This window comes from Lepisma saccharinum, chromosome 4 (genome assembly GCF_977018435.1).
Source record: "Lepisma saccharinum chromosome 4, izLepSacc3.1, whole genome shotgun sequence".
NCBI lineage: Eukaryota > Metazoa > Arthropoda > Insecta > Zygentoma > Lepismatidae > Lepisma > Lepisma saccharinum.
In genome coordinates, this window is record NC_139232.1 from 49666037 (window position 1) to 49691936 (window position 25900).

Here is a 25900-nt window from a genome sequence, read left to right on the forward strand (position 1 = left end):
CCTGCTGGAATGTTCCAGAAAAAAAACTTTCTAATAATCTTGTGTCTGGAGGGGAGTGATTTTTGTGTGTGTGTGTGTGTGTGTGTGTGTGTATATATATATATATATATATATATATATATATATATATATATATATATATATTCTTGTTTTGTACCTTGTTTCATTTGTACTTGGTACAGAGTCTGAAGAAGACCTTGCTAGAAGTTTGAAACGTTACGTATAGTTTATGTTTTATAATAAAATAAATTTCTGCCATTGTCAGCATAGTGAGTTTTTCATGTCATTGAAACAAGGCGTAATGGTGTTATGATCAAAAATATAGTGTGGACTTCCTGGGATCTCTATCTGTGTCGCTTTAACAGTAGGATTTTTCAGTGAATGTGAAAATTAGGAATATGGTTAACGGAGGTTCCTCCAACTGTGGCGGAGGCAGTGGTGTATTCCTGGAGAAATTCTAGCCCAAAACCATATCCCACATGCATCCCTTCCCATTTAAAGAAATGAAGTTGGATCCAGGATGGCGTTCACCAATATAGCGGACGTTGTCATGACATGCACCAAAAAGTTCCCCCCTAGGTCTAACATATTATACCATGACCAATTGCTGCAATGTACACTACCTTTCATTTTGTAAGGGGTGGTCAGGGACTTTTGACTCACCCTGTATATTTATGTCCCTTAAAGACGTGTAGGATAGGTTGTATAGTAAAAGAGGTGTTCGTTGACCTGGTAAAAAGGGTAGTCTGAGAAAGCTAAGGATGAAGAATGTCAATTCATAGAAATATGAAGCTGGTAAATGGATGTTAAAAGTTTAGAACAAATATGAATTGTTTGATTGATTTTGCATTTTATAGTGTTTTAACACGGAAGTAATAACTTACTAATATATGAATGTTAATAATTACCACAGCACTCTCAACATCATGTTAGTAAACATCAAGTTAGCACTAAAGACATTAATAAATCGAAACTAGAGCATTGGAAATGCTACTTGTTACATAAGTATCACACTAGTCCATAGGCCTTGAAAAGAAATTAGAATAATGTGAGCATTTATCGGTTTGTTACCATTACATTAAATTTATGCACGTATTTTCTTCAAGATAAATGTAAAACTGTTGTAGCAAACCTTTGATAAAGAATAAAAACTGTCCTTTTTTGTTTAAAGTCGACCCCTTAGCGTGATCGGTCTCAGAGTTGATGAATTAAGATTTATAGATAAGACAATTATTTTGAAATTCTTAGTGTATCGATGATTGTTGAAAATTTCATCCTTTATCTTCATCATGGAGAATCGTCTTCATTTTAATGTAACGTCTTAATGTATAGCTAATAACAACTGTCTACACTTGTTGCAGCACGTGAGGGGTCCCGGGTCTGATACCCGATGGAGGCACATAGTGGTTCGGATCCCACTTTAATTAATTGATTGATTGATTTGCTTTATTTTACTGCGCTTTTTGTGCCACTTTTGGCCAATTTTCGAAGAAGGGGATGAGTGATGGTGTGATGAAATTGATGAATGGATACTCACAAACATCCATGCCCAGGCCGGGATTCGAACCCTGACCTCTGGCGTCGTAGCCCGATGTGCTAGCCACGAGGACCGACTACGATCTCACTTTAAACTGTAGGTCCAGTCTCAATTAGCCTATCTGCATAAACGTGGACTTAAAACGAAGCTACTCAAACTCGAATTCAAACTTGTTGCAATATGTTATTTCGTGAAGTCTAACAGCTAGAAAAGCGAAAATTGAAACATTGTCAGTTTATGTTAAGGTGAGTTCTAGCCCGTTAAGATCATGTTTGTAGATTACTACAGTATATGCCACCTTGCTGGTAGTGTTGCCCACGAGACGAGACGGGACGAGACTTTGGTCTGTCCCGTCCCGTCTCGTGAAAATGCTGTCTCGTCTCGTGTCTCGTCTCGAAAATATTCGTTTGTCCCGTCTCGTGTCCCGTCTCGAAGGGTTCTGTCTCGTCTCGTCTCGTCCCGTCTCGTTTTGTCCCGTCTCGTCTCGTAAAAGTGATCCGGGATATCATACCAACAAAAGTCAAAAGTAGCAGAAACACGAAATATTTTTTCCGGAAAGTGGGATACCGCTTGGTTTATGCTAGAAAAGCCAGCGATCAGCTACCGCGGGAAGCCGGACAGGTTGTAACAAACACGGTATAAGTGAGCAGGGCGTGCCAAAGGGGGGTTGGTGGGGGTTATAACCCCCCCCTTTGGTCCAGCATTCCTAAAAGAAAGAACGTCAAAGGTAGGCAAATATGACAAAATGAGGGCTGACTACCAAGAAAAAATATACATAACTCCTCCCTATCGAAAATCCTGGGCACGCTACTGTAAGTGAGTGCTCTTTTTCATTACTGCTATATCTTTTGGAAGTCTTGAAATGTTTTCAAATAGACCTTCTTTCTTTCTGAATGTCGAACTTCCTTGCACTATGAAAATGTACATTTTTTAAAAAAAATTCTAAGCTTGGCGCTGGGGAGCAACAAAAAAGTTTTTAAATGTGTAGTACGAACACAAAAGATTATTTAAAATTTCAATATTTAGTATATTACAAATAGAAAGCATTTATTGTTCTTAATATTGTTAAACATCTTCTATGACATAAGTTTCAAAAAGTGTTGCTTTGTGATATTGTGCTGTTTCTTATGCTCAGCTTATGACGCACATACTTCTTTGTTTTCCCTTTAGCCTCTAAGTCCGGTACCACCACCGCTTGATCTAATTTATCCTTCGGCAGGCACGCATCTAGAAATATATGTCGGGGGAGGGTGTCTGAGCCACGTGTTTCAGAAAAAATGATAATAATAACATTAACGACAACAATTAAGCAAATGTTTAAATTAATGCATTAATATAATTCATAGGTCTATTCACTTGAATATGTAAATTAATCAATTGTATTATTGTTATTGCATGACATGTTACAAAGATGGTAGAAGAATAGTAATATAAAAGCACGAATATTAGCTAATATCTAGCTTACGTGTAGTTAAGATCGTCAAAATCTGCATAAAACAGCTGTCCTGGCAAGAAAATTAATGTCAAAAAAGGTGATGAATTGAATATTTGCTGAATAACAAAAAAAGATGTTACATCCAGTTGACGAAAAATAAAGTTCCTGATTAATATTTTATGCTCATTATTATAAGTAGTAGCGTACATAAAACTTCATTGATACTGTCATTCAAAGCAGTATGATCCCAATAGAATCCTTGTTTTCTAGTAAGTTCGGCAGGAATATGTAACAACAAATATATTTTTTGTTTAGCTAGAGCAAGGCCCCAGGAGGATGCAAGAAGCCTTTCCTGCAAAAGTGTATGTTTTACGAAGCGAAGAAACGTGACAAAACCACCACGTATGGAAGGCAAACCTGCATTAATTTTATATCGCACGTTTACAGAGCCGTGCCTCCTGAAGTTATAAAAATCACAACTTCAATGATTCTTTTAGACATGCTATAGTTGAAAAAAAAATATGTTTAGATGGACCCAAAGTGCATCATTATCAGATTATGCATATAACGTGTTATTGGAATCAACATATTTATGTAGATTGGGTGCCTCCCCCATGGCGTAGTAATAACGTCGAGGTCTTGTAATGAAGGGTCCTCGCGTCGATACTCAATGGAGGCACAAAGTGGATCGGATCGCACTTTAAACTGTAGGTCGGTTCGCTATTTAGCCTATTTGCGAATCAAGTGGACTTAAAAAAACAACAAAAAAAAAAAACAATATCAACCTTAAGAATATTAGAATAAATTAATTCACCCGCAGGTAAGTCAAATTTCACATATCCTTCTTCATCCTCGTTCATAGACTTCCTGCAATACTCTTGTGTTGCATCCCACCAGGTGCGAAAAATGTGAAGTTATTATTTCCCCGTACTGTATTATTTCTTTTCATAACAGTAAGGTTAAATTCTCGTTTTATCTGAACTTTTAAAAAATGTGCAAAATACGTCTCTATCTTTAAACAACCACCCTTTCCCATGTATGTGTAAAACAATCCCACTCTGTCCCAGAAAACCTCTTCGTAAGATCAAATGAAGGAAACAACTCTCAAGTCTCAACAATTATAAATTTTTGCTTAAATTTCCTATCATTTATACAAACAGTAGCACATATCACGTCCTTTGGTGCAACACTGTCAACAGCTAATGTTACTTTCCTCGTCGTAATAAATTTACTTCCAACCAGTGACGGCGCCAGGGAAATTTGACTGGGGGGGGGGGAAGGCTGGCAACAAAATATTGTAAGGGGGCAGTCACATTCAAACGCCCGAAAACACTACACACATATATACTTATATAATAATAATTATAATAATAATTATTATTATTATCAGAATTATTATTATATTCATGTATGGTGTTTTGTGTGTGTCCTTTATTTAGAGTGGACGTTTACAGCCTAAATTTACTTCTTGATTACAAGTTTATCTCCACATGATTCCTTTTAATAAAGACATTAATTCTTTTTTATTGGTAAGTTGCGTTGTCTCTAGTGGCCTATTTCAGTATTGAAAGACATTCATAATTTTATAATTCATCGTCTTTCTTGAGATGAAACTACTGATATAAATATTTAAGTTATAAGATAATAATATAAATGATGAAAATAATGCTTCTAAGAGTTTAATTTTCTTGCAAAATAAAAGTGACGTTGGAAGAAATGAATCTTCTTAAGTATTAGAAACAATGTGAGGCACTTAGTGAAGTGCAATTGTCCTGTAGGAGAATTCTGCTCTATGTGCTTTGGAGAACACATTGCGCACCTTTGGTACGTCCAGGACTTGACATTTCTTCTCAATGGCAAGAACAGCCAAATGAGGTATTTTGCATCCAGCATCCTGTTTCGAGCAAGCCTTTTCAAAAATTTTAAGGACAACCATCTTCGTAACGCTGAAGAGTTTTGGGCAAAATTTGTGTTTCACCTTTCAGGGAAATGTTATCACGGGATAAAAAATCAGACAAAGGTTACAGTTATCTCATAATTCAAGAAATATTCTGACCCTGGCAATACTTACTCTTACTCTACCACTCCATCGTATGTTTATGCTACACAATTACAGGCACGTATGGAGTTCGTGGGAAGAAGTTCTTCGATTTTGATATGTACGAGAAAGAGCGAACCTGCATCTAATGATTGAAGACTGGCAAATCCTAATAACCGTTCTTTACCTGCCCGCGATATGTTTTGAATCGAATTTTAAGTGTAATTTGCATTTTAAGATTCACGTTCAATAGTACATTTCCAAATAATATCCCCTCGTTAGCTTCAAGAGTATCGAAGAAATTCCCTTTGTTAAGGTTTCCTCAGACTCATCATCTCGAAATTCAAGTCCCTGAATAGTAAGAAACCGCGATGAATCCACAATAACTGACATGTAGTGTCGGTTTTTCTCCAATCACCTTTGGTCCTGGGTTCGATACCCAGTGGAGGCACTTTAAACTATAAGTCCAGTCCCGATTAGCCTTACTGTGCATAAAGTGGACTTCAAACGCCAAATCAACCAACCAACCAAATCTTGAATCAACTTTGAATGTCTTTTAATACTTAGCGTTGTCACTAATGACCACGATTAGAATAATTTGCCCGCACTACAGATGATGTCTTGTGGTCCTGAAAATATTCGTGATGTTTTAAAATCATCCACATTCAACACTCTTCCCCAGTTCTTAAGACTGGTTAAAACTTAGGTTAATCTCGGATATTACAGGACATAAATGAATGAGAAATCACCTATGCCCAGGTCGGCGCTCGAATCTTGGACGAAGCAAATTAATATTTATTAATCAAGTTGGTATTATAAGCAGGAAAGTGATATCATGCAGAATACACCACTTTGAAAAGGTGAAAATCGTCATACTCTTATAGATGAACTCTTATTATTCGATATTTAATTAACTTCAGTTGGGGGGCCGGGGTGGGGGGGGGGCGATGTGTCTGACATGGGGCGTCGCCCAGCCCCCTCTGGCGTCGTCACTGCTTCCAACCCTCTAATAACTTGGCTGCTGATAGCCTCACCTTCGAAATGGAAGCTTGTGTGTCGGCGAATAATACAAAGGACTTGTGTTCACTGTCCCTCTTTCATTCAAAGTCTGCAGTTTTCCTTTTCAGCTTTTCCTGCAAAACTTCCTGTCAGCAAGCAAACCAAATTACAGAATTTTTATTGCCCCTCCCTTGCATCAACTTTCATTCCTACTTTAGGCCTGGATTTATGGCACGTACCCGCTACTGCAGGTCAACCTCGCGCTATGTTTGGTGTTTGCCCCCTGAAGCAATGGTGTCCATTGTTCAAAGCGAAACCTTTGTCAGTGGGGAACGGCGAAAAATAGTCTCGGAATACACCCTGGTCGTAAACAAGCTCCCGCCATCCTGACATTGGTGTCAGCTTCCCTCCGAAGTTCGATAAAACTACTTTGTGAAATGTGTTTAATAACGAGTGAAAATGTTACTACATGTATTTTGCTCATAAACTTGAAGGCAAAATTTACAGAATGAAAAGAACAGCTACAACATTCCTTCATCTGATTTACAGAAAGGCCAATCGGAACTGGACCCACAGTTTAAAATGGGGTTCAAATCACAATGTGCCTTCACCGGGTATCGAACCCGGGACCCCTTGATTACAAGGCGACGATGCTACCACTGTACCATCGGCGAGTCCCCTCATAGAACAAAGTTTCCTTCTACGACGATTATACAGAACTTAGTGCAATTCCTTCATTTGTAATTTATTCTATATCAGCCTCAGTATTTCGTTATTACAATCCAAGGAATAGTATTCTCCTTAAATAAGAAATAAAGAAAAAAAACATTTGAAATAATCTTCAAACGGACGTAAAAAAATCGAATCTAACCACTTGCAGAATGCCTGAGGGAAACAACAAGAATTTTCTCAACAAAGACATATCCGAAATTTCCATAACATTCTAATAATTTCGTAACCCGTGCAAATAATCATGTGGTAAAATCTTGTCGTGGTTCCCTGTAAACACTAAAATCACCAAATCAATTCTTTCCATATTTCCCGTATTTTCTCCTCTTTAGCTCTCAGCTGTTCGGAGTGGGATAATGCTAGATTATTTGTCCCTAATTATCTCCTTCTCTTAGTCTTGCTTATATCTTGGACTCCTTAATAACTTTCCCAACAACTCCTTATCAATTTGTACTGCCATGTTTCCTACAATGCTTTTCCTACTTCCTAATAACAATCACTTCTGTACACCCTTTGATGTAAAAATTAAATAATAGTAATAATAAACCCTATCCGTCGGTCCGTTTATCTTTCCAACATATAGAGCTGAGACTATTTTTACAAGATAAACCTCGGACGCATACATTCCACGATCTTTTGGCCCCTCCTTCCACCATCTCTACCTGCCCTTTTACTTGATGTTATTCAGAATTGTATTAGTATCTGGAGTACTATCGTAACATAAAGTTATTAACCTGGAATAATTTTTTTTTAAAAAAAATGGGGAGTAACGCTGTGTTTCGAAAGAGTATAGGAAATAAGTTTAGGTATTCATTCATGCCTCTCTCTCTAGAATAGTCTTCTTATTTTGACTTAACACACGCTTATCAACGTTTCTAATTGAAATATTTTATTCCAAGCAAACAAGTATTTGCAACTGATTAAAAATTTTGCTTTTATTTTTTCGAGACATTCGAGACGAGACGAGACTTTTCAAAACATGTCCCGTCCCGTCTCGTGTCTCGTCTCGAAAACGAGACGAGAAAGGCATTCCGTCTCGTCCCGTCTCGAATTTCAAAAGGCTTGTCCCGTCTTGTGTCTCGTCTCGTTTTCGAGACGAGACACGAGGCGAAACGGGACATGTCTCGTCCCGTGAGCAACACTACTTGCTGGATGAGTGTGCTGAGTGGCCTACTAATGATCTCGTCACCAAAGGATCTGGGCTCGGGTGCTACCCTGGGCATGACTTTTAGAGATTCGTTTCATCGATTCCATGTAATCATAAACCCCGTAATTATCCACAAACTGATTTGGTGAACCCTGCGTATAGGCCTACATATGAACTGCAGAGCGAGCATCCGTACTGTAGCGTTGTAAGAGAGACGGAAAGGAGGGTATGAGTGAAGCAAGAAGGTTCGTCTTGCAGTGGGAAATACCTCGTAATTTAATTCGTAAGTAACAGTGCAGTGGCATATTAATCATGGCAGAAGGAATTGGAGGTGTTTCCTAAAAGAGGGCTTCGCCAGTATTATTATTATTATTATTATTACATCTTGAAGCAAGCCACTCTCCCACTCATCTGCTTCTTGCTGGACTTGAGGTACAGTGTACAGGTTGAGAGCTTTCACTGTACGGAGCGCTTACTGGCTTCCATAAGGGCACACCAGTTGCTCAAACCTGTCCTAAAGAAACAGAGAAGCATTGATAGAGGAGAAGGTCTAAATATGGGCGAAGGTTTAAATATGGATTTTGGAGTTATCAGAGCTCCCGGATGCTGCAGCCTGGCAGAGGTTATTGGAACTGGTTATCTCACAAGGAAAGGACAAAGGTTGCGGCGCCAATTGGCAAGAGAAAGTGGTGGTTAGTTTTGGCCTTGGACGCTGTTATAGAATTGCGACCTCCGAAAACTTCTTGCTGGTATGTTTTAACTCGGCGTTTTCTGAATTCTCATCTGCTTTGTATAGGTTATGATATTAGCTGCACATAAAACAAATGTGGGCTTTATATTGCCATGATTTGTATGTGAAACATGTACCACAGAGAGCGAAAATAAATTGAAGAAGAAAAATAGCGTGATGGTCTAAATATGGGCTATGACATGACGTCTAATGTCGAGATCACGTTTTCAACAAATATTTGGATGTTTTTCTTAATTTCGACTTTTTCCCATTCCTTGTGATTTTCAAAACAACAGATTATTCATAAATATGAATTTTATAATGTTTTAGCGATAAATGAGTTTTTTATTTTAATTGCTTTTTGTGATATTGCCACTAGTAGCCCATATTTAGACCACAATTTTGAAATACATCATTTTTTCAATTTTTTAGAAATCGCTTTTTTTTTAAAAAAAATTGAGACCTTCTATACTTTAGCATGCTATTATATTTAAGTATATGTTTCATAGATATGCATTTTAAAGGTAGGTGCTTGATATATTAATTTATTTCCTCCAAAAATGACAACATAAAAAGAGGGGCCCATATTAGACCTTTTCCTCTACACGCAACGATCTATAATTGTAATAAATGAAATTGAAAACTGGTTGCTTTTAATATAAAGCTCGCTAATACAATTTAAATGATATCATGAGGGAAGATTTGTCAAGGAGAGTGTACCGTAATATCATTTAGTCCACAGCATAACAGAAATTGACCTGGATATTAGGTCTACTTCAATCAAAAATTTCCCTTGCTGCAGCGAGAGAAAACTACCTAAGGTTAATACAGCTGAAGTTTTTGCAAGCTTCTTTTCCCAAGGATTCCTTCACTGCTCATTGTTGAATTCGTTCCAGAAGAGCAGTGGATTTTTTTGCGCAGTCTCTCACATTCTTAACATATGCATATATGCGCCGTTTGGTTGGAGAAATAAATTCGCAAGGAAGGATTTGTCATTCTGGATGTTCTGCATTTGATATAAAGGATACAAATTGCTTTCAAAGATATGTCTTGGTCTTTGAATATGAGAAACCATGAATACCAATGAAAGCATTGCGAAGGCATGTGGACGGAGATGTTCAAGTGGAGAAGTGCTTGGGATGTTCACTCAGAACAAAGAGAGAAAGGCGGAGTGCAAGCGATGTCAAAGATCATATAATGGAATGGAGGGAATTGAAAAAGAGGTCACTGAATATTGAGAAGAGTTGAGAAGACACGATTTGCCACTTTGGATTTCTTGTGCTAAAGCTTTGTAAATGGTGGAGCACAAAGAAATATGAATTTACATCCCAAGTCTCTCCCCTCTGTCTAATTGGTCACCCGAGAGAGACAGACATTACAAGAAACTAATAAAAACTTCTCAACAGTTCGTTTCAAATCAGATTTATGCCCGGATAGGATAATCGATACAGCTTCCAATCAGAGGAATGTGCCTAAGCTCGAAATTGAATCGGGGGCATTAATCGAAAAGTTGTTCCTAGTCCATGTAAATAAGAAAATGGATTAATCTGTAAATTATTATTGATTTTAATTGCATTAACGTTTAAATGTTTGTGAATGTATATAATTTGCATATTCCACCAACAGAAACTGTTAGAATGTATGCTTCACAGACAAATGAAGTCAAACTTTGCTACAGTTTTAAAGCATTAAACACGTAGCACATTTTCATTCATGCTTTTCATGCTTTGACGCTATGTCGCCATACTCAATTTTTTTAAAAAAATTGTTAGCAGACACCTCAAAATACTTAATAATTCTGTGAAATCAGTTACTTATGATTATTTCAATCCAATCTCGTGTCTAGAACCATACATTTTATGTGTGAAATGTCACACACGTAACCCTGGAATGGCCCACAAAAGTGACAAAAGTAGCCATTAAACAGAGGCTGTGATGGTAATTTGGGGGTGAAGGATTACCATAACGGCAAAATATTGTATTTTCTTATGTTGGATCGCTTCTGGGTAATCATGACGACGTGGATGGATGATAATGAAATGAAATTGGTACTCACAAGCAGTATAATCCTCTATGAGGTTCGTGTTATGTTGACCATAAATATTATGCTTGTCCCTTCATTCATCTAATTTTATCACCATTCATCATCATCTTCGCTATTAGCCAAAAGTGGTAGAAAAACAAGTAAAATAAGTCAAATGAATCAATCAATCGAACATCAGAGTCAACCAATCAGTGAAAAAGCTTAGTCATAGAGATAGCAACTAAAATTAATACAACCAGTTTTTTAAAGAAACATCGCACCAGATATTGTTCTAAGATTCGTATCGATACCTTGCAGTTATTTGCAAACATATTTCTAATTTTGCATTATGGTTTTAGTGAGAGTGAGTGGAAAGAATTCAGAAGTGGTAATCACTTAATAACATACATAGACAACATTGCGAGGTTCATATACCTTTTGATAAATCTCACGTGAGCGGCTGCTGCGCCTCTAGGGGGATTGTGATTCTAAAGTCACTATACATTTCTGCATGAACAGGATTTATTGTACAAAATACAATATATACTGAAACATATATCACAGTAGGACACAAAATCAGTATAACTCAATGTGACCACCCCTCAAGTCTAGACACAGATGCCAACAATCCACCACATCCCGAAACACCTTCTCCAACATAGCTGGTGTAATCTCAGCAACTGCGGCCGTAATGCGTTGTTTCAACTGGGCTATGTTGTGGATCCTCGCCCCGTACACCTTAGACTTGATAAACCCTCAAATGAAAAGATCGAGGAGAGGGGGCAACTCCCCGTTGCGAGACACGACCAACCCATCTACCGACGAAAACTTCGTTTAGGTGATACGAACGATTATAGTAAAATGGGGTGGTGCCCCATCCTGTTGGTGCATAATAAGAAGCTTGGTGTGACCCAATTCTCCGTGCTATGAGCCACAGTTGATGCTGGGATTATGGATACTGAGTCACCTGGTCGATGCGGTGGGGCTACGTGTACACTTTTTTACAATTTGTGGTATTAAGGCTTGCCTACCAGGACATTCTTCATCCACACTACCTGTTCGCTTGAATTTATTGACCAGGTTCTTAATAGCCAGCCTAGTGGGGCCTGGTTTTCTGAATTTCCGAGCGAAGTCCGTCTGCACCTGTTCTTACGACATTCCACGCAGACGAGCACAAACAACGGCTGTTCTCTCTTCTACTGTTAGCATTGCTTCACATAACATGCAAAAGAAATGTATTTTGTTACTATATCACTAAACTGTATAGTGACTTCAGAATCACCCTGTACATGCAATTTTAAATTTTAGGTTTCCTTGGAATCTGTACGATTTACTTTAAAAGTGTGTAACTATGTTACATGATTTGATAGCAAAACTTTTCAGTAAACAAATCCTGCATGCATGATTTAACATGCTATGTGAAGAATATTTTGTGCAGCAGTGAAATTAATATGCATTTACAGAGAATGATTTAAATTAAATTAGAACGTACAGAAATTTATATCTCTACAGTTTGTATTTTATGGAGGGGAATTCGCATTGCTTATGTGTTAAGGAATAGCTAGATTTGCTAAACTACTTGCTTCAAAATTGTTAAGTCAGTCTATGTCCTAATATGAGGTGTAGACTTGTTTCTACAACATATAATTGATGTTTAAAAAATGCGAGTTTCTTTTCCAACAGTTAACCATTAAACTTATTGGACGCTTTTGTGACACGATGAACTATGCTTTAACAACCCCAACTATGTATCTCTCCAAAACTATCAAACTATAGACTTTGTGTGTGTGCAGTTTTCCACAGTCTTGCTCGACATAGCTGACCTATTTCCAATTGAAAACTATGAAGTTTCTCTGCACAGAGTTGGCAACGCTGGTCTCCCAGAAATTGCGCCTTAATGCTTGTCTGAGTATGCTCTTGGATCCTGATTGGTTGAACCCAAGACAAAGATCGAGAGCACCTTGTTCGCCGTGCCGCTTCGTTGGAGAGGTCGTTTGCAGACAGAATATGGCTCGTTTCCTTCCCTTGCGTGGCCTCAAAGCGCACATAGTTCAACTCCAAAAACAAACATGTACTCTGGAGCGCTTTAACTTACCCTCAATAAGTTTCATCCTAGCCTGTATGCTTTTATCTTCAGACGGAAGCTGTTTTCGTTGCATAACCCCCAAGGAGTGAATCGCTTTATCTTGCACACAATTCCTGCATTACGAATTTCAATTATTTATTTCATCTGTGAACTTCTTAGCCTATTTCAGGCTAGATATTTGGAAGGTCTCAGGTTCAGATCCTGCAAGAAGAGCAGATTCTTCTGCAGTTTATTACAGGCAAATGCTGGGCATTAATTAAATCAATCAACCAGATACAGTAGGATAATATAAGTTCGAAAGAGTTGATTTTATGAATCATTCATAATCGATCTTTCTAATGCCTTACAACATTCGATTGGTTAACGCTTCTTATTCTTGGTATTTTAAGTTAATTCAGCGATTCAATAAATGCCAATTATGTCACAGACAATCATATTAAGAGGGAAGACAATTAGTTAAACAGTTTTCGATTCAGTTGCCATATTGCGTCATCATTGTGACGTCATATTTATAACGCAATAGACCAAGTGAACTACAAAATTAATTATTACAATTTTATTTGAAAATTAATAAATACCTATCTACTTGGTATACACGACTACAATTCTGTCTAAATATTGTTCACTTAGAACAAATGTCTTTGCTATTTCTATTATATCATATTCTAAACAATATACATTTCAATTTTCTTCTATTACAATTGTTACATAAAATGACGTAAAGAGTGGACATATTTAATTCAACATTTTTAGTGTGTACTATTGTAATTTGTGTTCTTTTAGTATATTCTAATGTGCTTATTTCCTTATAAAGAGTTTCTTTGTGTGCGCAATTTTTAATATATCTGCTGGCATTATGTTATACATTCAACTGCTGTATCAGGCATGGCTGCTGTTTTTCTGCATTATAAACTATCACAAACATTAATAATCAAGTTGCTAATATCCCAGTAATCTCCTAGTCAACGGAACCGTAGCAGATGATAACGTCTATATTTTCGCCGACCTTAAACGGCTTAAAGGAAGGAAAAGATTAAAAAATTGGCATGCCACTGTCAAGAACATTTTCTCCAGGCCATAGCTCTGAATGTGTATGAATACTTTGGATCGCCATCGTGTCTTCTGTAGTATCGTTCTTGAAACAATCATGAGAAGAAAGGTGGCTGACCAAATCAATTGAAGAATGAGCCCCGCTGGGAATGGAACCCGGGAAGGACCGCACACCCAAGGAAGGATATGCATGAGGCAAAAGGAAAACGTTAGAGGGAAGGGAGATACGTATTACTTTTTCTGTTTGCGTGGTGCTTATCGACGTGGCTTTACAATCGAAGGTTCCCCTGTTTCTATTGGGGCACATTGCACTGGCTCATTAATGTACAATAGTGTATCCATATTAGCATGCATTAAATGATAATTACATTGGGGCTGTTCGGTATTGATTTTTAGACACTAGGCTTCGGTATGTGTTGCATACCTAGAAATTTGATACAGTGGGAATATCGTAATGACCTACGTATTGAAACGTTTATGGTGCACGGGGGTTATCTAAGATACCGAAATACCGAAGTACCGTATCGTATTTCTGCATTGCATTTTTGTTATCGCGTTTATGCAACTTGTGGTTAATCGCGACGATGACGGTGAATAACGATTACATGAAATTGATGAAGGGACTTCCCAAATAACACCCATGATGAGACCGGTACTCGAAACCTCGAATGTCAACAGCGAGATCGAAATTCGACCAAGTGAACACTCTCGGTTACCGAACCGACATCGAGATAATATTAGTTTTGTTGTATTGATGTAGTATATTCAATCCTAGACCAGTTTAGATAACTATGTTTGATATACTCCTCTTCCAACAGCAACACATCAATTACACGTTCTCAAAAGTAACCGACGACATTTTTAACTCCATGGATCAATCTAACGTAACGCTACTGGTGTTGCTCGACATTAGCAAGGCCTTTGACACTCTACCGCATAAGCTCCTTCTGGCCAAGCTTCATTATTATAAATTCTCGCCGGCGGCACTTAAGTGGTTCGAAACTTATCTTAGCGGAATAAAACAGCGGGTTAAGACAGGGGAGCTATCTTTTGCACTTCACATACGAGCTGGGGTGCCTCAGGGCTCGATCCTTGGTCCGCTGCTATTCACGCTCTCGGCCGCTGATTTAGTCAAGTCTGTGAAAATATGCAACGTTCACTGTTATGCTGACGACACTCAATTGTATATATCCACACGTATTGCAGGACGCCGTCGCATTTTTAAACCAAGATTTAAAGAACATAAGCGATTGGTGCGCTTCAAATGGGTTAGTAATAAATTCAAACAAATCAATATTTACAATTATCGGAACAGGCAGTCTCTTGAAACATATTGACATCAATGAATGCGAAATAATTCTTCAGTCACAGCGTATTAAATTTTCTCAAACAGTAAAAAACCTAGGACTGATCATGAACCAGCGGCTCGATTGGTCTGAGCACGTGATACAACAATGTGGCAAAGCGTATTCGATATTTATTTATTTATTTATTTATTTATTTTACCTAAAGTTTCAGATACAGTACTGAATGACCATTTTACACTGAAACAGTAACAATTTTCTAAAACTTTGTTCTGGCAAGAATATGTCCACATTTGGAGGCAGGTTATTATACGAGTGAGGAAGCCTGTAGAAAAGAGACCGCTGTAGGAGGGAGAGCCTTGTGGTGGGATTGTGAAATAGCTTGACGTTGCGGGTTGGCCGTGCGGGGACGCGTAGATGAAATTTGTTGAGCAGAAATTCGGATTTAATTTTACCTCTATCTTCTGTTAGACTTTCTCTCTCCTAAGATAAAATTAAACCTAGTGCAGTCTCTTATCTTCCCCCTATTTGACTATTGCGATATCGTTTACGGGCTAAGAATAACAAAAAAGCTTGTAATAAAAAATACTGAAAGTTCAAAACGCATGCATTAGACATGTATATAGAACAAAAAAGTGTGAACATATTCTCCCTGTGCTTAATGAGCACGGAATCCTCTCCATGGCACGACGGAGAAAACTGCACTTGTTTTGTACACTGCACAACATAATTAATAGCAAAAGCCCAAACTACCTCTTTTCGAAATTAAACTTCAGAAGCAAAATTCATTCGCATTCAACCAGAAACGCTACCAGTTTCAGCTTACCTCGTTGCAGAACTTCATCTTATCAGGCCTCTTTCAGTTACGCAGCACCCAAAGCCTGGAATGCACTACCAAATCTAAACAAAAATCTAAATTTCAGACGTTTTCGCGATATGCTCCGTGAATCACTGATCAACGATCAGAAGCAGGGTAAATCAACTTATGAATAATGATAAATACTGTGAGTTGCCAGAATTTATTCTTACTATCAACTTTCTCGACTTCAGTTACTTTATTATCTAATTCACTGCTAATATTGTTCCAATGTATATGATTTTATTCCTATTGTATTTTATTGTACTTTCTTGATCAATTTCTTTGTAATCTGAATTTCATTTTAATTTTTATTTTTTATCTGTTCTATTGTATGAGATTTTATTCCATTTGTATTTTATTGTACTTTTTGTTCATTTTATTTGTAATCTTGAATTTTATTTAATTTTAATTTTAATCTGTACTTTTTTGGGTTAGGTGGTAGACCAGCAACAGCTGAACCTCGCCCAGTAATAAAGTCAATTCAATTCAATTCAATTCAATTATACACATCAATGTCCAAAATGTCAGGCAACCTAGATTTTGAAGGTACGTAACTTTTGTACAAAAAGCGATAGAGACATGAACCCTGTACTGGGTATTAACTTTGTCTATGTGGATGTTTTGTAAACATTAAACAAGTAAATTATTCTCTACATGAATGTTCAGTATGGGGAAAAAGTTACTAAGGTGTAAAAACGTTTCTGTACAAAGTAAAAACAAACATGAATAAAAGAGAGCAATGGACTGTCTTGCAAAAATTTTCGATGTGTATCGATGAGTATTTAGCGACGTGATGAAAGAACAATAAAGTTTTAATCATTTTGTGTATTACAGGACGATTTAAGGTGTTAATTATGTTATATTTACAACAATGTGTATTTTTTTCGAATTTACTAGGTGTACTGGCAACATTGATCATGTCAGAGGTCATCTGGCTAGGTTATTCAATCAATGCCCAGATGAAATACAATATTTGAAATTTATTGTACATGAGACTAACTTACCTATCTTTGTGTACAAAATCTTGTACAAAATTTCGGTTTCGTGACTTTTTGGACACCTCTGTGATTCAACGAATTCACTGTTAGTATTAAAATATCAAACACACATTTTTTCACTATCCCCTTTCTATGTTACAAGTATTCCCAAGCACAAACTGTAGGTCCTGATTAGCCTTAAATTGAACTCAGCAAACGTGTGTCAATTTTAATGTTCATTATCTTTTCAGTCCAATCTGGACAAGCTGCTAATTAATTAATTGACAATAACGCCAGCAAGTTAATTATGAAATGCAATTTGGTTTTCGTTGCAGACGTACAACAACGACGCTCAGATCGGCGAGTCGTCGGCCTGCGCGACGGCGCTCATGTGCGGAGTGAAGGGCAACTTCGAGACCGTCGGGCTGGACAACAGAGGGACCTTTGAGAACTGCTTCTCCAGCTTCTCCGCCCGCGTCCCGTCGCTTATCGACTGGGCCCAGAGAGAAGGTTAGTGAGTGCACTTAGCGGGACGGTTGTTTAGCTTTTATTACTTTAAACGGATTCCGGCCATGTAAGAATCTGTGTTCGCTGCCGGCGAGATAAGAGACGCTAGTTTGTTTTCACTGTCCGAAATTCCCTTATCTGCCGCTGTTTCTCTGCTCTTTTTTTTGTAGAGCAGGACTAGGATAATAGCTGATAAAGAGGGACTTCCGGTCTCGTATAGACTCGCTAGGCTACTTGGTTAAGGTTCACTGCTTTCCACTTTCGTACTTCTCTTTAGTGCAAGCAGCAATCGATTTTACAAAGAGACTGAACATACATTTGCATATTTGCATGGAAAAGTTGAACAGATGAAGATAAGCTGTAAAACCATGCCGGTATAGTAGTAAAGAGTTTAATGAAGCAAACGAAATCACTGCATCGACTAACAGAACACTAAAAGATTTTTCACCTCTGAATACACGCTCATGAAAATTGACTCGTCGTTTTAAGGTACGGGGGCAAGAAATAATTTACATCATATTTGTTTTTTATTAGATTTTTGCAAAACTTTGTCGCTTATCGCTTGCCAGCGTAATTTTGTTATACGTATTCCCTCAACTCAAGAAGACAGCGGAGGTTTCGTCAAGTTTCTTCTCTGTAAGCACATGGCGATTTATTCACGCTATCGAGAATACATCTCGTTTTATTCAATTTAATATCAAGATGACGCACAGTCTTTCTTCACTGCGAAATTTCCTTAAAAATCGCCTCCTAACTCTTGTGCAGGAGTTTGTTTTCTCACAAGAATCCTACATTAAAGTTCTATGTTCGCAAGTGTATGTTAAGGCACTCTAACAACACTTATGAACACTTAACATTCAACACTTATCGGGTGTCATGACGACACTTCCGACAGTATCAATGCAATACTGACGTTCACGGGAGGCAGGCAGTCCTGCGTTCCGATGGTGCGAAATACGTTCTCCATATTTGTTGGCCAACATTGATAATTCGAACTGGAAATTCTTTGAAGCGAGAACTGAATAGAATGAGCTTCTTTTTTTGAGTGTTCTCCTTATCTCACTGAAGAGAATTTTGACGAAACCTCGGCTTGAAAGGAGACTAAATGTGCTTTTTGCTGCTTGAGTTGCGGTGTTACTTATAATCAATTTCACCGGCAAGCGGTGTGCTTTCAGCCGCTTCGTGGACTGCGTTCTAGCGGCACAATAATCTCTTTAAGGCACTGTATTTCCAAGTGTTCCCTCAGAAGGAAAGTATTTTCGGGATGTGTGTGTATGTCACATGTAAAGTCTTTTCCGTTCACTTGCCCGCGGAGGGAAGCCATTCCTCATCCATGCGCAAACTCCCTGGTGTAGTATACAAGTAGAAGAATATTTAGTGTTTATATGCCTGAGAATTTCTATACATCTTAAATCTTCTAAAGAGCAAGAAACCGCTATCTTTACTGGTGCAAGTGCGAAGTGAAACCTCAAACTTTTGAATGCTATTTTGAAGATCGCTGGATCAATATTGCAGCCTTGAGGACATTATGTAAATAGCATATAATATCTTACGTAAATTTAAGCTGTACACAGATTCTCCTACATTGTCTTGTCGGCCTTTCAAGGTTTGAATTTTGATTCAGCCTTGTATATTTATCTCTGACTCGAAATGAAGCTTTCATATCTTAAGCTATTATTTAATTAAAATGAAACCTCGAGTATCTAAAGCGCTTGTCCATGTCCGTTGTTTAACTTAAAACTAAAAATTTTAGTATTCCTGATTCGACCTGATATTAAGCGTCTCGAAAATTAGTTACCGTCATTAATCCAAAATGTTCTTCCCTTCCAGGAATATGATTACGGCCCGTTTCGCCTTATTGCGTTTTTACCTCCCCCCAATACAATTCCGCGTGATTTATGTGACACTAACTTTGTAAGGCGAAACGGGAAATCCAATTTCGCCTTATCCTGTTTCGCCTTACACACAAAAAAATTCCCACCAAGGGAATATTATCGACATGAAGGGTTATTATTATTAATGTATTATTAACCTAACCTAACCGACAGGACAGTGGGAGCCAAGGCAGGCAACATCACAAGCCCTGCGCTGCCATTATGAATTACCCTTCAAGTTGATAATATTTCCAGGTTGGAATTTTTTTGTGTGTAAGGCGAAACAGGATAAAGCGAAATGGGATCTTCCGTTTCGCCTTAGAAAGTTCGTATCACATAAATCATTTGAAAATCTATTGGGGGAGGTGAAAACGTAATAAGGCGAAATGGGATAATGCAAAACGGGAGGACACGAGGAAGATATATGCTGCGATAGTAATTTTGCAATATTCATCAACATTTTCCCGTTCCAGAACTTTATTTTGAAGTTGGAATGTGTTAATTGTACTACAGGCTTGTGAAAAAAGAATGGTGGAGCTATAAAATTATTCCTCTTTTATTGTTTTGCAAACATTTAAATACAAATTTTGATGTCACATTTCTGGAGAACATAATGCTCCCTTCATCAGACATTTCTTTGTATTTTGATCAAATGCTTGTTGAAATGCTTGTAACTACAAGTGGAATAATTCTTTAATTCAATCGATGCGTACAGCCACCGAGAATAGGAATGGGACATGTAGATCCTGACATACTCGCTTCCCTGCAAGGCGTCATGTGTGTCACCTACCTCTACGGCGGTGGTAGAAGTTGCCATTGGAAATTTGCTATTAAAATCCACTTGTCGCCATAGTTAGGAAACGCACATAACGCTTTGTAGGGAAGCGAATATTTCTGGATCTACGTGTCTCAATTTTATTGCCGGTGGCTGAACATACAAGTGGACCTGTAAGTTCTAGAAAATTATACGTTTTTAAGAAACAAACTATCTGCAGAGGTTAATAAATATAATTAAATAGAATACTTTTTCCTACTGTTATTGTAGTGGCACAATTTGAATAGATCATTCCATCATTCGTTGCCAGCAAAGCTTGAAGGCTTACTTCATTGCAATTTGAATTGGCTACTACTAAGCAGGTCAACCTATCCAAAAGTGAAAAATATATTTCAGAATTCTCTCCCTATGTAATTATAGACATTTGGTCTACAAGTAACCATTTAAATTTGATTACGAGGCGTAACATTTGAGCATCAGAAAATAAATGTGTGCTAAAGGTTACAAATAATATACCAGCACTTGTATATGTATTATCCAATAAATATTTCTTAGAGTAACGGAACTATTACATAAATGAGTTTTAGTTCGAAATATATTGATTAAAATCTTTAGTTTCTTTTATAATGGACGAAGATTTGAATTCTCTGTTTTCGAGCTCATATCTCACAACAGTGGCGGCGATTAGGGGGGGCAGTTTCCCCATCCCACTTTCGCCCCCGCACTATGCTAAACCTTACATACAAAGGGAAATATACTCTCTTTGCCCCCCCCCCCCCAATTTTGGCACCTTGCCCCCGGTTTTGAAACCCAATTGCCGCCACTGGCTCACAACAATGTAACGAAATGTTTCTCCCCGATGGCATAGTTGTAACGACGTCGCCATGTAATCAAGGGGTTCCGGGTCCGATACCTGGTGGAGGCACTTTACTGTCCAGTCCCGATTAGCATCTCTGTGCATAAAGTGGACTTAAAATATAACTTCAAATTTAATAACAATACAGTAATCCGTGTCCAAGACAAACGATCATAGCTCAATGCAAAATCAAAATCGTTTTTAAACGCTGATAGTAATCAGAGTATGTTCTCTTAATTTAATGTTTGATTCCAAATCATGTTAATTAAACACTGGGCAATGCGTTGAGTCGATAGGAGAATCTCTTTATTGCAGTCGAAGTAGTTAGGTGTCCGATTCCTACATTGAAACCAGTATTCTATCCCCATTGAGCTCATTGATTTTTCTCTTGGATACCAAATCTTCTGTCAGTACAGCAAAGATGACCGTCTAAGCCCCGCGACAGGTTAAGTTTGCAGCAACGTTTTGCATATATATACCCAAACATGCACGCAGAATATAGTTCTGCTGCAATACTGTAGATTTTCTCATCATCTGCGATATGAACAGCTCGATGGTTGAGGCAAGATTGGCACGGGATGTGCAGAGTGTCGTTCTCACGCGGATTAATACATAAATCCTGCTGCAAACTTAACCTGTCGCGGGGCTTAGTTAACTGTACTTTCCGACTCTCTTTGCACTCGCCTGCCTAATTGATTTCAGAGTGCAACACTGATTCGTATACTTCGTTCATTCGGTGTCACGTAGTGTATTTGGTATCTGCACCATTTGCACTATGTTTTAGAGCGGTTTACGGTGTGTGCATGGTCACATGGTGCGTACTAAACAATGAAATGAACATTGAAAGCGTTGATTGAATCTTCTGAACTTAAACACTTTTTTTCTTCCTTAGAGCAGTACCAGGAGTTCCGGATTCGAATCCTGACCTGGACGTGAGTGTTCTTTATGAGTGTCCTTTCATCAGTTTCATAATATCATCACTCATCCTCATCGTCGCGATTAGCCAAAAGTGACTCAAATTCGACGCTAATTAGCAAAATACAAATACGATTTTCTTGCACCACTTAGATGCACCTGCACTACACGTAGTGTCAAAAACGTGCAGCGAACTAGAACAGGCTATTATGTTTATCGCGTTAGTTGAATATACTCCACAAAACCCGCTTTTGCTCTGTGTTCCAAAAAGCCAGGAAAGTCTGTTCATTATTAAAAAGCCTCACGCTCAACTTTTTGTTCTTAATCACAGAATTAGTGACCATTTCGACGGTCTACAGGAGGAGTAAGCGCAGTCGGAACACTGTTGATATTGATCAAGAACACCCAACACCCTCTATCGCGAGGTCCAACAGCTTTACTTTGGAAGGGAAGAAGAATGCCCCATTTGCGATGACGATCGTTGGAACCTTTTTACAGACAGCGCACAGCGGGATAGTGGCCACTTAGGGGGGAAAAGGCACTTCCCTGATATTAAAATCAATATGCACAAACTTCTGGGGACAACTCCGTTATCCTATAAGTTATGCATCCTTTCATGACGCCCGTGTGTGTCATTTAGTCTGTGTTTCGCGTTCGCCTGGATAGGATCGGGGGGGGGGGGGGGGGATACCAGCAAGGCGGTAAGCGTAATTGTATCTCAGAGATCGCGTGAGCTCTTTTTCCCTGCGTGAGAATGGACCCTTCGGCTTTCATTGCTGGATTGGAAACATCCTTGTAAGAGGAAATCGGATAAAGCATGAGAAAAAGTGAGATTAGTGGGTTCCATGTGCACGCGCGCTGTCATGTAAAAATGCATTTTTTCTTTCCTCCTGAGCCATGTCGACAGTAATGACATGCCACATCTGAAACGGAATATTCCGTTATTACCCTCTTAATAATTGTGCTGTTCTAAATTCATATTTTTTCTTGACAAATAGAGCCTTATGAATAATTATCGCTTTGTGCTTAATCCCTAGTCGTGTAAAGTTACGAAGATTTTCTATCTGAAGTTTCACCTTTTTCACCACTATCATTACTTCTTATAACCTCCGTGGCGGAGTGGTTAGCACAGCGCGCTACGACGCCAGGAGTCTAGGGTTCGAATCCCGGCCTGTGTATGGGTGTTCTTCGAGTGTGTGTCACTTCATCAATGTCATCATATCCTCACTCATCCTCAACTTTGCAAGTTAAAAGTTGCAAAATAGTGAAGTAAAAAAACAAATAAACCAGTCCATCTTATTTTATGTTTCGTTTCTGGTACTTTTTTGCTAATCGCGACGATGAGGAAGAACGATGATTAGATAAAACTGATGAAGGGAAAACTCACAAAACAACATTCGTGCCCAGGCGAGTACTCGAACCAGGTACCTTCGGAACCGATGATGTAAATTAGGTTTCGTTCAAGCTTTCTTGTCCTACAGATACGAATGGAAATTCTTGTCGGATGCGTAGCGAAAATATTTGAAGAGTTTTGACAAGTTTCTACCCAAATAATAGTAACGTTCACTGCAATGACTGTGTATTTTATAAAGACCCTTCTTTCCGCTTGGAAAACTTTATGTCTCCTGCGTTTCATATTCTATACCGCATCTTGTTTCTTTTGTGACGTCTGTTTCTACTCTCCTGAATTCCTCATGAAAGAAGTCGTCTGTAGAATTTGAGGAATTTCCTAGAAACATCCTTCAACTAAGAGTCACGTAGGGAAAGGAATGCAATCACTTCCACAAGAGAGCTTCCGCTTACTTCCAACGAGTTTGGTTGTTTTTAATTTTAATTTTTTCCTTGGTCGTTTCCTAGATTTTCTTTCGTTCCTTAAATAACATATTTCATGATTCTGGTAATAAAAAGGCGGTAAAGTAAATGTAGGTTGAAAATATTTAATACAAACGAGAGACATTTTACCGCAGCGGTTTAGTACTACTTGATTTCTACGAGCGAATATTTTGCTTGTTGCTTACCGTCCTGTGCGTTAAGTATGGCATGCTCAGTGAGGAATTCTTTCGTTTACCGCCGGTTTTATATACATTTAGCTTTAATACATGGGAATCAGTCATTATATATTATGTAAACTATTAAAGCAAGCTTTCTTGACACGAATTTAGGTAAGTCATTTAAGAACGGTTAATGTACACCACTGATCATTCTCCAACGCACCCTGACGACCGAGTTTTCTACCCATTTTATGCGGGGAAGGGGAGGGAGCCGAAGCGAGTTGCTATTTGAGAAAACTGCTTGGCAGATGTAGTGTTGCTACATGAAGGGGAATCCAGGTCCAATTTTAGGTAAAAAGGGATATTTTATGCCCATATCTAAATTTCCGGAAATTTTGAAGTTCTCGGATTTCTGGTTTTGTTTTACTTGCATGATAACTAGAACAGGGGTTTATATTAAATGTATACAATAAGTTGGACTATTATATCAAAGTTTCAGGATACGCTACTGGGCATGCTAAGGCGTTGAATGTGAAGGTACAGTTTCCTTGCACAATAAACAATAGACAGAATGTTGATCGGATAATTTATCTTGATTATCCTCAGCAATCCAAGATGAAATTTAGATGTGATATTCTTAACAAAGGCTTAGAGAAAGCTTCTTGTAATTGGTGTTGTTATAAAGATCTTGTGTACTATTCTGACGAGAGGCAGTTGGATAACAGCTCACACACCACATATAAGTACCAGTGACAATCGTTCCTAGAACCTTGAATTTTCACGGAATTCTCAGAGTTCACTTACGTCTGTCGCTTGTATTTCCTTTTTCCTCATCATTCCGACAAATGCACCAGACACGTCGTTACTGACCGCCAGACAGATAGGTGTTTTCTTATGTGTGTGTGTGTGGATAGCTAAGCAGTTGCAATAAGGAACCACGTTAGATAAAACACAAACATACTCACACCCTTCTGAAGACCGAGTTTCTTCCCCGATTTTACGCGAGGAGGGCGACGAGAACCGAAGCGAGTGGAAAATATCGAACGGAGAAAAGACACTCCATTCCTCACTACGTTGTTTCAATTTTTTTCTTCTACAGTGTCAGACAAACGCGACAAGTAGTAACAAAACTAGCTTATACAATAGATATTCGTAGGGACCTCTATTTTTCAGTGATAACTTGTTTCCTAAATTGGTGTTAATTTGGTTAATTCTTGCTGCAAGTTTTACCAAAATTCACGTTATTTATTTTAGCACACTTTTGTGGGAAATACAGGGTGCCCACACGAAACCTCTCTGATTACAAATTACAATTGTGTTGAAACTATTCGACATAGAGCCTTGCGGTTTGCGGCATCATGTAAAGCAACTATTTTTTTTAGGTGCTGAGTAATTAGCAACGATGACGACATCCTAAGAGAGATCGCAGTGCATGGTGCAAGATGCGGTAACGAAATCGAAAATTTCAGTCCAAACACTTTTCAGACGCACATTTAAACGGAGCCACCAGCCATAGAGACAATTAAGTCTTGTATGCCAAGGTTCTAGCCACTGGGAGTGTTATCCGACAGTCAGATCGACAGTAGGAGGAGATCAAGTATAGGTTAAACATTTTGAAAGTTACGAAAGAAGCCCACGTGTACTAATTTTTTTTAAAAAAACTTTTTGAATTGCTTTACATAATACTGTGGTGTATATGGCCTGCCAAGGTTCTGTCGAGTTTCTTTCCTGTCGAGGGATAACTCAGCATTTTACTAAAGGTGCCTGTCCCCCGCCAGCAGCATGTTGGTAAGAAATACAGGGTGTATCATAAGTAATACCGCAAACTGACACAGTTGAAAGTACATGATAATAGAAGCAAAAAAGTTCAGCAAACATGGGTCTTGAAACGAGCCGTTTTCGAGATAAATGCGAATGTGTGGTTACAAGCCGCCACTGACTTCATTGTTTGTAAACGTCATCCTAGTTGGTAAAATGTTAATAATACAAAAAGAAAAGTCATTGGAGATCTCATTGCTATTTTGAACATGCTACTTACTTTAACAAACGTTAGTATGTTACATGTTGC

General features: G+C 38.2%; 1 protein-coding gene across 1 annotated transcript in view; it reads left to right on the forward strand.

Annotated features, from left to right (window-relative positions):
• LOC145986453 (alkaline phosphatase, tissue-nonspecific isozyme-like) overlaps window positions 1-25900 on the forward strand; it is a 448710-nt gene that overhangs the window by 333334 nt on the left and 89476 nt on the right. The window contains exon 3 of the mRNA XM_083120485.1: window positions 17250-17424. Within this exon, the coding sequence (XP_082976611.1) occupies window positions 17250-17424 (175 nt within the window). The remainder of the gene's footprint in view (window positions 1-17249; window positions 17425-25900) is intronic.